Here is a 16,636-nt window from a genome sequence, read left to right as displayed (position 1 = left end):
TTTCCTTGTATCCATCATCTAGCTTCCCACTGCCCCTTCATTCAGTCCTGCCTGGGAGACATTTGCCTAATTATGAATTAAATAGAAACAAACCTATCAAGTGACTCTGGGTTAATAGCCCCTGCTTCCTACTCCCCATCCCTTCCTCCAGTGCTGGGGACGCCTAACACATGTTTCTACCCCCTGTGCCTGACTTTCCTAGACTTGAGCTAAGCTTAAAAACAGACCCTGCCATTTGTTGGGGTAGATGGCAGTGGTGCAGGCTGCTGTCAACAGAACATTCTGGGGTTCAGTGTTGAAAAGTTTACTCTCCACAGAGAAAAGAAAGTAATATTCTCCACTGCCCAGTTTCATTCATACATATATTTGCTGCTGCATTCAGATTTGCACTGGAGTGGGGGGGGGGGGTCGTCTTGAGTGTTGGGTCCTCACAAACCAGGGGACAGAATATTTCATAAGATAGGATTTTAGGTAACATTACAAGATCATATGGGAGATGTCTAAAAACCTGCATTTCTAGCTCATTCCTCTGTTGCAAAATTAAAAAACTAAAAATCTCATGTTTTAAAGGTTGAAACCATCAACATTCTTCTGTGGAGGATGAGTATCTTCTTGACACTGATGGGGTATAGGTTTCTATGGAACTTCCCACTAATACAGTAACTCTAGCCACCTGAGGACTTACGTATAGAGTCAGCAGTCATGCCAGGTCATACATTTATCCTGTGAAATTCAGACTTGCTTAAAGGAAAGAAAACAAAAAACACCACACCAGATTGGGAGCTTCTCAAAATATAATTTAAAACTATTTTGTACCAGTACAATATATTAATTTTACAAATGTAAAATTTTATCAGCTGTTAAAGCATTTGCAAAAACCACACATTCTACTTCAGCTTTATTGCACAATATCTATAAGAAAATATTAATTTTTAAATTAGAAAACATAAAAATGCTTTCAATATAGAAGAGACGATCTGATTTTAAAGACAATACTCTATAAGAATGTCTACCCAGAAAATAACAAACTTTCACAGGTTACCAAGAGCTGGACAGATGCTTCAGCAAATCCGGTACAAAGCTCTGTTTAAAACCAGTCCAAGATATTTAGTCCAAACTGTAGCATCATTCTTCATTAGAAATCTAAGACACCACTCAAGGTAGTTTCTTATACTTGGAAAAGTTGAGGCATGTTTCACTGTGAGCATTCTGAAAATCTCCTACATATCAAAAACAACACTTCCAACTTCATAGCCATTTTACGGGTATTTCCTTCATGCTTGCTATCTCTGGTGACTGTTTTCATTAAAAACATTCGTGACCCATTTTAATTTATGCTGATAGAAAACAAATACATTTTTAAAACCTCATCCTTTACAAAAATCAGTTTACAAATTTGCATCATAAAAATTAGTGTCAACACTGTGGAGATGGCTTCATTTGTATGGTTGTATATTAGTTGGTTTTCCCAGAGTTGGGGTATGGTAGGTGTCGCACTTTCTCTGTAGTGTAATCAGGATTAAAATTTAAGCACTAAGCTGGAATCCCAAGACAGGTTAGGGAATAGACTGTTTGATGGATGGTAGTGGGATATAACCCTGAACCCAGAATAGCAATTAGGTGTTAAAATGCTGACACCACCCTCGGTGGGAATTTAATTCATCTCAGACAATAAACATAATCTGGAGATGAAAAAAGAAAAAAATGTTCACATACACATTTTTAATGGAGTTATACATGTCATAGAAAAGTAAAAATCCTCACTTATTAGAACAAGGATCCACCAGATTGCTTGATACACATATAGAATACATGTCTTTTTCCTATTAAGGCATGTTGTCTCGATTTCAAGTGTTTTCAACTTTATGCCTTTGTGGCTTGGGAAATTACCTTTTTTTTTTTTTTTGAACTTATGTCCTGCATAAGCAAAGTCAAATATGATATCTCACATTTGTGTAAAGAATTAGTAAAATAGTGGTTAAGTACTCACAAGTTTGTTGTATGTAGACAGAATTATCAAAACCCCAGATGCTTACAAAAAAAAAAAAAAAAAGAAAGTTTGCATTATTTAGAATCTCTTCCTTAGGAATCAAAGCAGCTGCAGTTGAGGACCTGCAATTTTTTTCAGAACTGCTCAGAGCACCTCATCTAGATGAGTGTTTTAAAAAATATCCATGTAGAATCTATGGTAAGACTTCAAAAATCACGTATTTCACCTTTTATGGGCTTTTTATCATTATTTCCTCCTTCAAGTCCTTCAGAATAAAATAAAACTACACTCTCACATTCCATTAGGAAAAAAAAAAAAATGGACACATTCACGGTCTGAAAACCCCTGATCTTCTATCATGGAATAGTGGGCTAATGGACTTGTCATAGAAAATGTACATCCTAGCAGTAAATAGATTAAAATCTAGTCCATCAAATAAAAATGTTCTATGACTTCAATTTAAATACCTATCTGAAAAGCTAACAGGAGGTTGTCTTGTTTTCTCAAAAGTGCTAATTATTACATTTACAAGTCTCTTCAAAGACATCTCCAATTCAGTTCTTTAAAATAAAACAACAACAACAAAAGAAAACAATAAAATGAAACCATCTTGCTTTAGGCACACTGCTGATGAGTTTCTAAGAAGCAGAGGGAAAGGAAATCACTTGTCAATTAATCCAGCCTCCTTAATTTTACTGAAGAAGAATTTCTCCAGGATATTGGCACATTTGTAGTATTCACTCTCAGGGGGGTTGTACTCTTTGCAATTGGTAAAAACTCTCTGTAAGTCTGCCATGAATAATTTCTTAGACACGTAGTACCGATTCTTGAGGCGTTCACTCATGGTTTTCAGATCTGCACAGGGAAAAAAAAATTAACAATATTTGACTCTTATTAAGCACTAATATAAGCAAATAAGACTGTGAGAAAGAATATATGTGGTTGAAAAAAGTTTTTAAACCTTACTTTATTATTTTGAGAGGATTTTATAACAAAATCAGATCCACTTTATCATTAAAGGGAGCATTATTAGTTATCTGGTTCAATCCTCCATTGAACACAAGGAAGCTAAGTAGATTATCAAGAGCTAAGTATGGTAAACAGACTGCTATTAGCTATTCATTCTGAATTATACAGGGGTTCTATCTTCATCACACAGAGCAGATAGACATTTATATTGAATCATTTAATTACTTAAAACAATTGGACTGAGTTTCCCTAAGTTCAAAGTAAGTTCTCTACTAAAGTATAAAAACTAATCATTAGGTATAATTCCAAATATTTCAAGCTCACGCCTATAATCTTAGCTACTCAGGAAGCTGAGATCTGAGGATCACGATTCAAAGCCAGCCCCGGCAGGAACGTCCAGGAACGTCTGTGAGACTCTTATCTCTAATAAACCAACAGAAAATCGGAAGTGGCACTGTGGCTCAAGTGGTAGAGCGCTCACCTTGAGCTGAAGAGCTCAGAGACCGAGCCCAGGCCCAGAGTTCAAGCTCCATGACTAACCAAAAACAAAAACAAAAAAATTATTTCAGTGCCAGCACATGAAACAGTAAAAAAGAAATTTTCATGTTCATCAATTAAATAAAAATGACTAACTTCATAGTCATTTTTCTTTTTTCTTTTTGCCAGTCCTGTAGCTTGAACTCAGGGCCTGGGCACTGTCACTGACCTTCCTTTGCTCACAGCTAGCACTCTATCACTTGAGCCACAGCACCACTTCCTGCTTTTTCTGTGTATGTGGTGCTGAGGAATCAAATTCCAAGCATGTCAGGCAAGCACTCTACCACTAAGCCACTTCCCCGCCCTCACAGTCATTTTTCTAAAGTAAATAAACTTTGCAAGACTTGTGAAATATATTTTCTCAATATATCTACTTGTTTAAATCGTATAACTTATTAGCAAATGAAGACAGTGCTTGATCTCTCTCCCTTAGAATACATGGAGTTTCCTCAATCTTCATGGTGAGGACAAATATATGCAACTCAATGCAAACCGCATATTGTCCATTTAAGGGTCTTCAGGTGTCTTTAAGTCTAGCTCAATCACCAAAAACTGTAACTGTAGTAACTATACAAGTAAGTCAAAACTTCACAGCATTGTAAAAATCCAAAATTTCCACTACATTATCAAATTTTCCAGAGGAAACAAAATCTGCTACCAGATACACTAGCACTCTCTCTCTACAACTCATCACATCCTGAATGGGGAATGAATTCATTTACACCAAAATCTCAAGCCGACTACAAAACAACAAAGGAAAAATGTGGAAAAATATGTTTCTCTTTGTCTCTTTTAATTAAAGCCTATCCCTGTTAGTTCATGTCATCACATCTGTAAATTCAACTTTTAACTTTTCTTTTCTCTCTAACACAAGCAGTTTGGAGACAGAAAAAAAAATCTAAACATGTTAAGACAAACAAAGACTCAACAAATCCTCTACTAAACATCTCACCTAAGTGTGGCTGAAAACATCAAGATGTTCTCTCATTTAAGGAAGAAAGACTAACTAAATTTATGCCTCAAGCAAAGCAACAAAACAATCACCTTATAAATATGTTAGAAACAATAGCAAGAAAGAAAAAAAACCACTTGTATCCTTATCTTGAGGTTCATTTCGTCTAACATCAATTTATCTGACCGTTTCTGCTTGTCTCAGACATATACTAGTTATTGCAAATAAAGGAAACCATGGGACGGACCTATGTTTCTTTGGGCCTGGCTTACTTCACTTAATATAATTTTTTCCAGGTCTTTCCATTTCCTAACAAATGTGGCAATGTCATTCTTTTTGATGGAGGCATAGAATTCCATTGTGTATGTATACCACATTTTCTTGATCCATTCATCTGAGGGGCACCTGGGTTGGTTCCCTATATTAGCTATAGTTTTGTTGATTTGTATGTCCCTCCCCCACGGTATAACCCCTGTTTTCACTGTATTTGATGTTGGTAAAATTTGGGGAGGAGTAGGAAGAAAATTGTTTAAATAGGGATACAGGTGGACCCACTGCAACAATGAGATATACAAAATGCTATGTTGAAAAACAAACTTTACAACTTTGGGGGAAGGTGGGGAGCGTAGTCATGGAGATGGGAGGGCAGGGATGGTAGGGGAAAAACAAAGGAGGAGACAACAATGCTTGATAAGAAATGTACTCATTACCTTGCTCATGTAATTATAACCCCTCTGTATGGTATTTTCACAATAAAAAAAATTAATAAAAAATTATTCCTCATTAAGTAAAACCAGGTGTTTGCATTCCTTTTCCCTAAATTTCTTATCTCTTAAGATATGCTGCCCAGTAAGTTTATAATGTTTTAGAAGAAAGTAACATGTAGCCAAAACCAAAAACATAAACCAACAACTAAGTTCTGTGAAGAAAACAAACTAAAAAGGCAATTTGAAGCTAGCCTGGGCAGACAAATCCAAGAGACTCTAATCTCCAATTAACCAGCAAAAAGATGGAACTAGAGATGTGGCTCAAGTGGTAGGGCACTAGCCAAGACTCAAAAAGCTAAATAAGAATGTGAGACCCTGAGTTCAAGCATCAAAGCCTACAAACACACACATACATACACACACGCGCACGCGTGCGCACGCGCACACACACACACACACACACACACACACATCATTATTTTTAAAAAGAAAGGGAGGGAGGAAATGGATGAGGGAAAAAGGGAGGGAAAGTACAAAAAGGGACCAAAGCCCTTTCAAACATTTAGGTGGGGTAGGGGTGAGTGGAAAGTAAGAAGAGACTAGTAGCAGAAACAAAGCCAGAATTATAGTAGTAGTTTGACCTTCCAAAAGAATTAGAATCCATTCTGTATTACAATTCATTTTTCTATTCTAATGCTACAGATAGCATTTTTCTTTCTTTGATCCACTTACATTATTTTGATTGACTAAACACCATGGGTTAGAAAAACACTGCTGGGCTGGGAATGTGGCTTAGTGGTAGAGTGCTTGCCTAGTATGCATGAAGCCCTGGGTTCAATTCCTCAGTACCACATGTACAAAAAACTGGAAGTAGCACTGTAGCTCAAGTGGTTGAGTGCTAGCCTTGAGCAAAAGCAGCTCAGGGACAGTGCCCAGGCCCTCAGTTCAAGCCCCAGGACTGGCAGGAAAAAAAAAAAACAAAAAACACTGGTATCACCAGGCACCAGTGGCTCACACCTGTAATCCTAGCTACACTGGAGCTGAGATCTGAAGGCTGAGGTTTAAAACAAGCCCAAGTAGGAAGTCCCTGAGATTGTTGTCTCCAATTAAGCATCTAAAAAGCCAGACGTGAAGCTGTGACTCAAGTGCTGGAGCACTAGCCTGGAGGAAAAAAAAAAAAAAAAAAAAAGCTCAGGGACAGTGCCAGGCTCTGAGTTCAAGGTCCAGAATTGGCACCAAGAAAGAAAGAAAAGAAGGAAGGAAGGATAGAAAACACTAGTGGTACCAAATATGGAGGTAGAAGAAATGAACTGCATTTTCATAGGTGAGCAGGAATCACAAGTAGGAAGATGTCATGCTTGGCTCAGACTACTCAGGCAGTTTGCAGTTTGCTACTCCCTAGGTGAAACCCATTCATAAAGATGAGAGAAAAGAGGTCGTAGAACATGGGAAAAAGAGAAGAAACCTCTTTAGAAAAAATTCTTCTAAGAAAGCAATAAATAAACATAAGTGGAGAGCCAGTGGCTCACATCTAGCTACTTAGGAGGCTGAAGCTGAGACCTGAGCATCATGGTATGAAGCCAGCCCAGGCAGAAAAGTCCCCGTGAGACTCTTCTCTCCAATTAACCACCAGGAAAGGAGAAGTAGAGCTGTGGCTCAAAGTGGTAGAGCGCTAGCCTTGAGTGAAAGAGCTCAGGGATTGGGCCCAGGCCCTGTGTTCAAGCCCCATGACTGACCAAAAAAAAAAAAAAAAAAAGATTACAAGTAAAAGAGGAACAGAAGAATCTGCTCTCATTTCAGCTAGTTCTCATCCGCACAATACCAAGTTGATTGAATTTGGGAATTCTAAATTGATTCAATTAATTATGCATTTTAGTATAGTATAAGCACAAGTAACAGTTTCTACAATTCTGAATGTTTGAAGGCATCTTTTATCTTCAGATAAGAATAAAGGTTAAAATAACAGCATATGTGGCAATGAACAGTATCATGAAGAACAGAGAAAAAAGCAAGATGTTACTATCATTTCTCCCTCTGAAAGTACAACTTAATCTACCTTCTTTCATATTACCTTGAACAGCTCTTAAAAGGAATAGCTGTTTATGATGGACTCGAAACATATCAAAAAACCTGGTATCTTTACATGTGCAACAAGCAGGTAGACTACAAGCAAGGTTATGTCCAAATAGCAAGTGTCCATATCCAGGAACTGTCTGCAGGTCAATCCAACTTGGATTCCAAGTCATGGGCTCTAAAAGACAGCTGTGGGTTGTCTCTAAGGAACAGGGCCTGCCCCTTCCCCTTAATCATTCTATTCCAACATAACTGCCTCTCCCCTCCAGATACAGGAAGCCCACTCCCCACTCCACCACAGAGACCACCAAATCAGTGTCAGCACCCAATTGTCCCCCCACACCACCAACCAGAGTTTCACATCTATAATTAGAAAATATTAATGGCATTACCCATGGGAAACCGTATAACTTCATAATATCCCGGAGCTTCTGTTCTCTTCACAGGTTCCATGAAGGGCCAAGCGCTTTGATGGCTCTTGAGTAAAGGAAAGAAAAGGAAGGTATCTAATATGACTGTTGCGGGTGGGAAGTCATTTCTAAACATCGGCATGAAGAAAAGGAAAGCAACACCTACCTTCACCTGCTGGAGGATGCCCTTGAGCGTGCTGTAAAGCTGGTCAGGGTCTTTGGGTTCTTTACTTGAAAAGAGGAAACATCAGGAGCAGAGATTAGTTCTGACCCTGCTGCCTGCTTACTTCTACGCAGTCCAGCCTCACAGAAACCCCAATACAATCCATTCCAGAACTAAGGAACAACAAACCCCAACAAGGGCTGGGGGAGAGATTATAATAATCACTTGGCCCTTTTTCTCTAAGTTGCTGGAAGAGGGGAAAAATTTAAGCAACCTCCATTCACAGCCACTTACCCATCTTCCTTACCTTTTCTCTTTTCCACTTGGTTTCCAGCCTGTCTCTCCTAGGTCAAGAAAACAAAACATTAAATGAGAAATGCTTCTGGTCAAGAGAATAACATATTTGGTAAAAGTATAATCCATTATGGCCATCCTCGAGAAATATTTGGGAAGCAACACTCTGAAATCATCAGCATTTATTCACTTTCTTATCAAGCTCATAATACAAAACATTCCTCAAACAGGCTACTGTATGTTTTGTAAAATGGAAACTCTGGCCTTTAATTCTACCTTTCACTAGAGACCAAGATTTAGTATTACATTTTTTTTTAATTCTAAGTCAAATTATTTGCTAATCACAATGTAAAATAATGCAGGTATTATTTTAGGTCAGAACAAACTCTGTGCTATTTGGTCACGGCCTGTTTGTGATACAAGATGTTTCAGTGTAGACAGAGCACAGATTTCTTCCTGCTCACTATTGAAAGGCTATCATGCCCTAAGTCACTTAATCCTCTTACATCTCAGGCTACCAAGCTATAAAATGAAATTCTAACACTTAAGTGATATTATCCCTTTTGAAATTAGTTCATAATAAAAATAAATAAAAATAATGTAGTTCACGTTTGTAATCCTAGCTAGTCAGAAGGCTGAGATCTGAGGATTGCAGTTTGAGGCCAACCCAGGCAGCAAAATCAATGAGATTCTTATCTCCAATTACTCACCAACAACCTAGAGGTGGAGCTGTGGCCCAAGTGGTAGAGCACTAGCTTTGAGCAAAAAAAGGTAAGTGACAGCGAACAGGCCCTGAATTCAAGCTTCATTACAAGGAAGGAAGGAAGGGAGTGAAGGAGGGGAGGGACAGAGGGACAGAGGGACAGAGGGAGGGAGAGAGAGAGAAAGGAAGGAAGGAAGGAAGGAAGGAAGGAAGGAAGGAAGGAAGGAAGGAAGGAAGGAAGGAAGGGAAAGGAAGGGAAGGGAAGGGAGGAAAGGAAGGAAGGAAAGAAAGAAGGAAGAAAGGAAGGAAGGAAGGAAGGAAGGAAGAAAGGAAGGAAGGAAGGAAGGGAAGGGAAGGGAGGAAAGGAAGGAAGGAAGGAAAGAAAGAAGGAAGGAAGGAAGAAAGGAAGGAAGGAAGGAAGGAAGGAAGGAAGGAAGGAAGAAAAAAATACTTGGTCCAAGATCATAATATGATAGCTATTATACCATTAGTAGGGATAAAAATGACTATAGGTTGAGCAGTGAAAATAAGGAAAGATATAATAAGGTAATTTTATCTTTTCCAAATAACATCTTTTTTCTCTGGAGACTTTTGTCTGGTTTTGTTTAGTTTATTAAATCTTTACTAGAAGCTGGATTTGAGTCAAGTAAAAGTTCCAATGATATTCAATAGCTTTTGATGTACAAGAAATAGCTAATTGGGATGGCTCAACCAGTACAACTCATCCATTACCTGTAATGAGTCATTTAAAATTAAATGCTAACCATTCTGAGACTCAGTTTCCCAATTTGTATATATATAGTTCTGCGGTTTTCCATGTTCCATGTTGCTAGCATCCAGTAGTGTGCTACAAGTGCTAAGATCTTAATAAAGGGTAGATATTAATAGTGAAAACAAGAAGGAATTTTCGTTGATTTGTTGGAGTTGGAAGAAAAAGGACATTAAAAGGGAGGCATTTGCTACCTTTTCTTTGTTTGTTGATGACAAGGTCTAATTATATAAACCCAAGACTATTCTTGAGTTCACAATCCTCCTGTCTCCGCTTCTAGAGGGTTGGGATTATATAGCCATGCCCAGCTTGCTGCCTTCAAAAGATTAGAAATGATGGAAAGGGTGCCACTGATCAGGATGCATTTTACTCATAACCTGGCAGATTGAATTGAAACCCCTTTGTACAACTACTTAAAGATAATATTTTTTTTTTTCCATCATGGGGCTTGAACTCAGGGCCTGGGCACCGTCCCTGAGCTTTTTGTGCTCCAAGACGAGTGCTCTACCACGCTGAGCCACAGCTTCTCTTCCAGTTTTCCTGATGGTTAATGTCAGTCCTGACAGTTAACTGGAGGTAGGAATCTCATGGACCTTGCAGTCCAGGCTGGCTTCAAACTGCAATCCTCAGAGCTCTTCTGAGTAGCTAGGATGACAGGCACGAGCCACTGGCACCTGGCTAACAGTAATAATTTTTAAGACTAGAAATAACACACATGAAAATGAAATTGTTTCAAATACAACTTCTGACATCTCCAAAAGATAAAAAGAATGTCTATACATACTAATTCCAGGAATGCTTTCTATAGGAATCTGTCGAACTCCATCTTTAAAACATGAAAGTCCAGGGTAGACTTTTCGGATCTGGGCCTGTTTTCTTTCTATCAGCTTTTTAATTATCTGTAAAGTACAGGAATAAAATACGTTTAGTGAAAGAAGTCTGTGCAATGACACAGTTCAAGTCAGCAACGTGAAAAAAAAAATTCTCCTTGCAAGAGTATTTCATGGTACAAAATGGCAGGAAAGGATGAATGCTATTGAACAGGTCAGAAATGAAGACATTCTTTTACACAGATCCATCTCAGAAACACTGGGCCCTGATATACAGACCAGGGCAATTAGGGAAGAGGGGAAGGGCGACAAGTTGGAAAGGAGAGTGTGTTCCTGTATAAAGCATGATACTTGCCTACTTATGGTGAAACCCTCTGATTCATGCAATTCATACGTTATAATTTAGAACACATTTTTGTAAAAGGAATCAATATACACTAATAAAAGCAATTGTGAGAAGTTTAAAAAGGAGTGTAGGAGAATAGAGTACTAGAAAGGAGCATGTGAGTACTCTGTCATTGTATACATGTGCAGGAATGCCACAAGGAAACATATGGTAGTAAAAAATTATTTAACAAAGCAAGTCAATGCTGAGAACGCATCGCCCTATACTTCACTTCTCCTCTTGGGCACAAGAACCCACCACTTTGCTCTGCTTCTCTGAGGAGCCAGGCTCAGAAGAGCTATGTGTTCCTGGCAGGACCAGACAGGAGGAGCAGGTGAAAAGACCTCAGACATGCCCAGAACTCTGGAAAACGTATAACCTGCTATTATTTAAACTGGGAAGGGGGGAGGGGGGAGGAGCGAATGAGGAGTGGGGGTGGAAGAAGGGAAGAGAAGGGAGAAGAGGATCTTTGAAGGCTGAGCCCCAATGAATGCTATTCTCATTAGAAAGCTGTTCTAAAGTGCTATCTACTGAGCACCATCAAAGGTTACTTGAAATGCTTGATTCATTCAGAACTTCAGAAAGCTGTTTTCTTTAGTTTATAAACAGTCCTAAAGTAACTTAGGTAAGTAATTCCAAAGACATTACAGTTTTCCTTTAAAAACAGAAACACTGGAGTGCTGGTAACTCATCCTGTAACGGTAAGTACCAGGATGCTGAGATCTGAGGACCCTGTGAGAAGCCAGCCAGGGTGGAGCAGGAAAGTTAAAGAAATTCTTACCTCCAATTAACTATCAAAAAGCAGGAAGTGGGAACTATGGCTCAAGTGGTAGAGGGCTAGCATTGAGAATCAAAGCTCAGGGAAGCCATGCTAGTGGCCCAGGCCTCCTAGCTACTTAGGAGGCTGAGATTTGAAAATCAGTTAGAAGCCAGCAGGGCCAGGGAAGTCCATGACTCTTATCTCTAATTAACCATCAAAAAAGCTGGAAGTGGAACTGAGGCTGGTTCAGGTGGTAGAGTGCTAGCCTTGAGCAAAAAAGCTAAAGGACAGCCTCCGGGTCCTGAGTTCAAGCCCTAGGACTGACACAAATAAAATTAAAAACAAAACAACAAAACAACACACACACACACACACAATTACTTGGTATGCTAAGGCTAGATGATGGTGAGTTCAAGGCCAGCCTAGGATACATAGCTAGACCTTGTCGCAAATAAAAAATAAAAACTCCTCAATAATTACCACTCTGTAACATATCATAGCATATCTAAATTTGACGGAAGAATAGCAAAACAATAGAAGTCACTACTCAATTCATAATGGGAGGAGGGGACGGAGGGGCGGAGGGGGAGACAGGGAACACCAGTTCTTCTTCTAGTTACTATGGCTGGTGATCACTGCAGAATGAATTTACAGTCCTATCTGTCAAACAACAACTTCCCCAAATGACTAGGAATCGTAAATGTGCACCCTTGGTAAATCAAGATTAGTGCTATCCAATTAGAAATAGATACTGTAATTCCTACTGCATCATAAATTCGAATGTAATTTATTAATTTAATTTGTAATTAAAATTTTTTCTAGTAGCCATGTTTAGAATGGTAAAAAGAAACAGGTGACATTGATTTTAATAATAATACATCTCTCAATCAACTCACTGTGTCAAAAATAGTTAAGAGGTACTTGACATTCATTTACTCCTAACAAAGTCTTTAGGAGTTGGAGCATTCTAGGCCTACTACATCACATCCCAGTTCTGACTAGTTACAGACCAAATGCTCAGTAGCCACATGTGGCTAGTGACTCCTACTCCTCTAGATGAACATCGACTTTTATAAGTCTGTCTTCTCTTGTGGTGCTGGTCGTAGTGGTGGTAGTGGTGGTACCTGGAGTCAAACCCAAGGCCTTGTACATGCCAGGCAAGCACTCTACCACAGAACTACATCCCTAGCCTCCCCTGGGAGGTGTGTGGGGGTGGGAAGGTGATCTGTTTGTTTCAGAATGGGATCTCACTACTAGCTTTGGCTAGTCCCAAACTTCTGATCTTCCCACACGTGCTAGGATCACAGAAGTATGCCACCATGCTCAGGCAGTTTACTGCCATTGTTAATCCCTACCTTCCTTTTTTTTTTTCTTTCAGTAAATGTTTGGGGGGGGTTATAAGAAATTTATCAGAACAGGAATACTCAATCTGGTATTTTGTTCCAAATTCTAAAAATTCCAAAATCTAAGCTACTTCTCATCACACAAATAATTTTGGCTAAGGAATAATTTGTCCGTGCATCCAAACATTTTATGATGATAACTTCAGATTTCCTCTAAAGGAACTAGGTTAACAGTGCCAAACCTCCAGAAGCCATTCAGTGACTTGTGTGAGAAAGTGGTAAGGAGAGAGGAAGAGGAGAGGGAGGGGGAGAGGGAGGGGGAGAGGGAGAGGGAAAGGGAGAGAGAGAGTGGGGGGGGAGAGAGAGAGAGAGAGAGAGAGAGAGAGAGAGAGAGAGAGAGAGAGAGAGAGAGAGAGGCAAGAGCCATCAGGAAAGAAAAGTGGGGGGAGCCCTGTCTTCTAAAAGGCTGAATGCTTTGTGAGCTCTGTGCTCCCCGTAGGTAGGAAGGGCCAATAAATCTCAGCATCAATGAATGCTTATACACTCTGCCAGGGGACTCCCGTGCTCAGCTAATCTGGGGTTTGAATTGCTGCTGGGCAGGATTGGGCAGAGAGCAGCTGACAGCGCAGTGCAGGCGGTAGCTGGCCAGCAGCCTGGATTGCCACAGCCGCTCATTAAGCCCCAGAGAACAATGAGCAAAGCCAGCTCTTGAGAGAGAGCAGGCCAGAGAGGAGCCTGCTGTGTTTCCTTAACTCTTCCAAACACTCACTCTCTTTGGAATACTTTTTTAGGTTCTGTGACCAAGACAAAGAAAATTTGTTTTAAAACTTCCTAATTTAACAGAAAATGCCAATTTGCTCATGTTTATGGAAGCAGAAAAACAAGTTTGAGCTGCTATAAATCAAAGAAAACAAATCAAATCAAATAACAAGCTTGTTGGCTGTGAATGTGGGTAAAACCTGACCAGTCGCTAAGCTACTAAGAACCAGGATTAAGGGTATTTGCAGAAAACAAGAAGTAAAGGTAGGCCGAAGACAGACGTGTTTCTTTGGTAATTTGCAAGAGAAGAGTAAGTTCAAATGAACTCCCTGATTCCTGAACACCAACAAACTAAACTCCGGCCTGGTGCTGGGAATAAACCAAAATGTGCATTCATTTCCTAACAAATGTGGACTCTTCTTACGTTGTTACTTGATTTGTTCTGCTTTTGGGAAATTTAAAATGCCTATGTCTCTTTCTTTCATTGTTCAAGATGCATGAAACACATTACTCAGATGTCAAATCACAAATCACTTCAGATATCTAAAGAGAAGCCTTCAGAACTTGAAGTAATGCCCATGGAAGGTGAATAATTAGAACCCAAACAGGAAAAGTAGAAGCAGGGGTTGAAGAGAGCAGAGCAGGGCCTTGCATATCTGGAGAAAGGGGTGGGCGGCAAGAGGGTGAATGTCAGCATGGCCTGTGGAGAATTCAAATAGGATGAGGGGAAAGAGGTATGTATAATCAAATGTTGAATGAGACAGGCCCAGTTCAAAGAACAAAATACTATATGTTTTCACTCACTCCTATGTGGGGGGCTAGACCTGAAAGACATCACACTCATGTACATATACACATATACATATATACTCATATAGATAATTACATATTTATAGATAAATATAGAACCTTAGTCTAAGGGACTACTTAGGAGGAGAAGGGAAAGAGAGAGGTGGAAAGGGAAGAGGATGAATAATTTTGAAATACACTGTAAGTACACATGAAAACAGCACAAAGATCCTCAATAAAAAGTTATTGCTCAATAGAGAAATATGGATGTAGACAGAGCAGCGGACTGCTGTGGTGAGCAATGAAGGAAGGGAGCCAGGCTAGCAAAGAGGATGAAAGAGGTGGATGTAGTGGAAGCAGATCATTTGCAACTATGAAAATAGAGGAGTAAAAGCTGCGGGAAAGGGGGAAGGAGAATGATAAAGGGGGTTAGAGTGGAATATATTATAAATATGTGTAGAAATAGAACAATGAAATCTTCTGTATAACAATGTAAGCTGATGTAAGCTGAGACAGGAAGAGAAGGAGAGAGGGAGAGGGAGAAAGAGAGAGAAGGAAGAGAGAAGGAAAGGAGACAGGGAAAGAGGGAGAAGGGAGAGGAAGATAGAAGGAGAAAGATGAGGAGAGAAGATAGAGAGGGAGAAGACAGAGGAGAAAGATGATTGAGGCCAGAATGTAAAAGCCTTTGGCAGGAAATGATAAAACATATCATTGTATATTCTACATTTTCAGTTGACTCTCTTAAGGATTAATGACCCAAAAAGGAGCCAGGCAAACAGATTATGATAGCATTAGATAAACATACATGGAACCCAGTGAAACACCATCTACCTTGGATATAAAGCTCAGTCAATTCGTACCTCCTTCTGTTTTTTAATGATGACAGAGAACTCTGTGTATGGAATCCGAGGATTCAGCTCACATCCCATTAAGGTGGCTCCTTCATAATCCTTGATGTAGCCAACATATTTGGTTTTGGGTATTTTAATTTCTTTGGAGAAACCCTGCGAAGCAAATCCATTCGTTCATATGGACACTGGGTCACATAGCTACTGAGTGCTAACAATATCCAGGAACAGAGAAAGGACTCCAGCATGCTTCCCTTCCATCTCCTTGAAATACTAGGAAGAGGATTAGCTTGAAAACTACCCATGTCATTCAAATAGTACAAACAGGAAATTATATAACACTTTAAAATGATCCAAATAACAAGCCACCTGTGGCTCGTGCCACTGTAATCCTAATTACTAAGAACCAGAGTATTGTCGTTTCTGGCTAGCCCAAGCAGAATGTGTCACAAGATCCCTTTGTGCCATCACTTGGGCACAAAGATATACTTGACATCTCAAGCTATGTAGGAGACTAAAATTGGGAGGATCACAGTGGCAGCCTGGGCATTTAATTTTTACTTAATAACTACGGCCATTTCAAAATTTAAATGTATCTATTTTCTTTCTTTTTCTTTTTTTTTTTTGGCGGGGGCGGGGGTAGGGGGGTGGGGGTGGGTGGGTAGTACTACTGAGGTTTGAACTCAGAGCCTCAATCTTAACAGGTTGAAACTATGAAACTATGAGCTATGCCTCCAATCTTGTTTTTCACTGGTTATTTTCAGGATAGAGCCTTACTTCCTGTTGTGATACCCATCCCATCTTCCCTGGGAAGACAGGTACAAGCCCCCATGATCCAGCTTGACTATCACAGAGATGGAAGTCTCTCAGACTTCTCTACCTGAACGCAGCCACACAGGGACACTTAACACCTCTCTCTCTCTGTCTCTCTGTCTCTCTCTCTGTCTTTCTTCTTTTTTGTTAGTCCTGGGGCTGGAAATCAGGGCCTGGGCACTGTCCCTGAGCTTCCTTTGCTCAAGGCTAGCCACCCTACCACTTGAGCCACAGTGCCACTTCCAGCTTTTTCTGTTTATATGGTGCTGAGGAATCGAACCCAGGTCTTCGTGCATGCTAGGCAAGCACTGTACCCACTAAGCCACAGTCCCAGCCCACTTACCTGTTTCTTGAAGTATCCAATTGCATATTCGTCAGCGTAAGTGAGGAAGTTGAGGATGTCGTGTTTTATGTGATATTCTTTCAGATGATTCATCAGGTGTGTTCCATAGCCCTGTGCACAAGTTAGCATGCAGACAAATAGATTAGGTCTTGGAGAAAAGAAAATCCTACAATCTTGCCAGGAAATGTTGGCAAACTGA

The 16,636-nt window shown here is 39.8% G+C and overlaps 1 protein-coding gene across 3 annotated transcripts in view; it reads right to left on the bottom strand.

Moving 5' to 3' along the window:
* Positions 1 to 776: 776 nt before the first annotated feature.
* The window catches only part of Kat2b (lysine acetyltransferase 2B), a 103,697-nt gene continuing 87,837 nt past the window's right edge, over positions 777 to 16,636 (bottom strand). For all 3 annotated transcript variants that reach the window (XM_070018677.1, XM_070018678.1, XM_070018679.1), the window contains 7 exons: positions 16,438 to 16,548; positions 15,294 to 15,437; positions 10,352 to 10,466; positions 8,109 to 8,145; positions 7,805 to 7,868; positions 7,621 to 7,705; positions 777 to 2,845 (listed from right to left, as the gene is read on the bottom strand). In XM_070018677.1, the coding sequence (XP_069874778.1) occupies positions 2,652 to 2,845; positions 7,621 to 7,705; positions 7,805 to 7,868; positions 8,109 to 8,145; positions 10,352 to 10,466; positions 15,294 to 15,437; positions 16,438 to 16,548 (750 nt within the window). In that variant the 3' untranslated portion in view covers positions 777 to 2,651. The remainder of the gene's footprint in view (positions 2,846 to 7,620; positions 7,706 to 7,804; positions 7,869 to 8,108; positions 8,146 to 10,351; positions 10,467 to 15,293; positions 15,438 to 16,437; positions 16,549 to 16,636) is intronic.

Source organism: Dipodomys merriami, unplaced genomic scaffold (genome assembly GCF_024711535.1).
Source record: "Dipodomys merriami isolate MVZ:Mamm:240054 unplaced genomic scaffold, mDipMer1.0.p SCAF_13, whole genome shotgun sequence".
NCBI classification, from domain to species: Eukaryota; Metazoa; Chordata; class Mammalia; order Rodentia; family Heteromyidae; genus Dipodomys; species Dipodomys merriami.
This window is presented reverse-complemented; position numbering and strand designations above follow the sequence as displayed.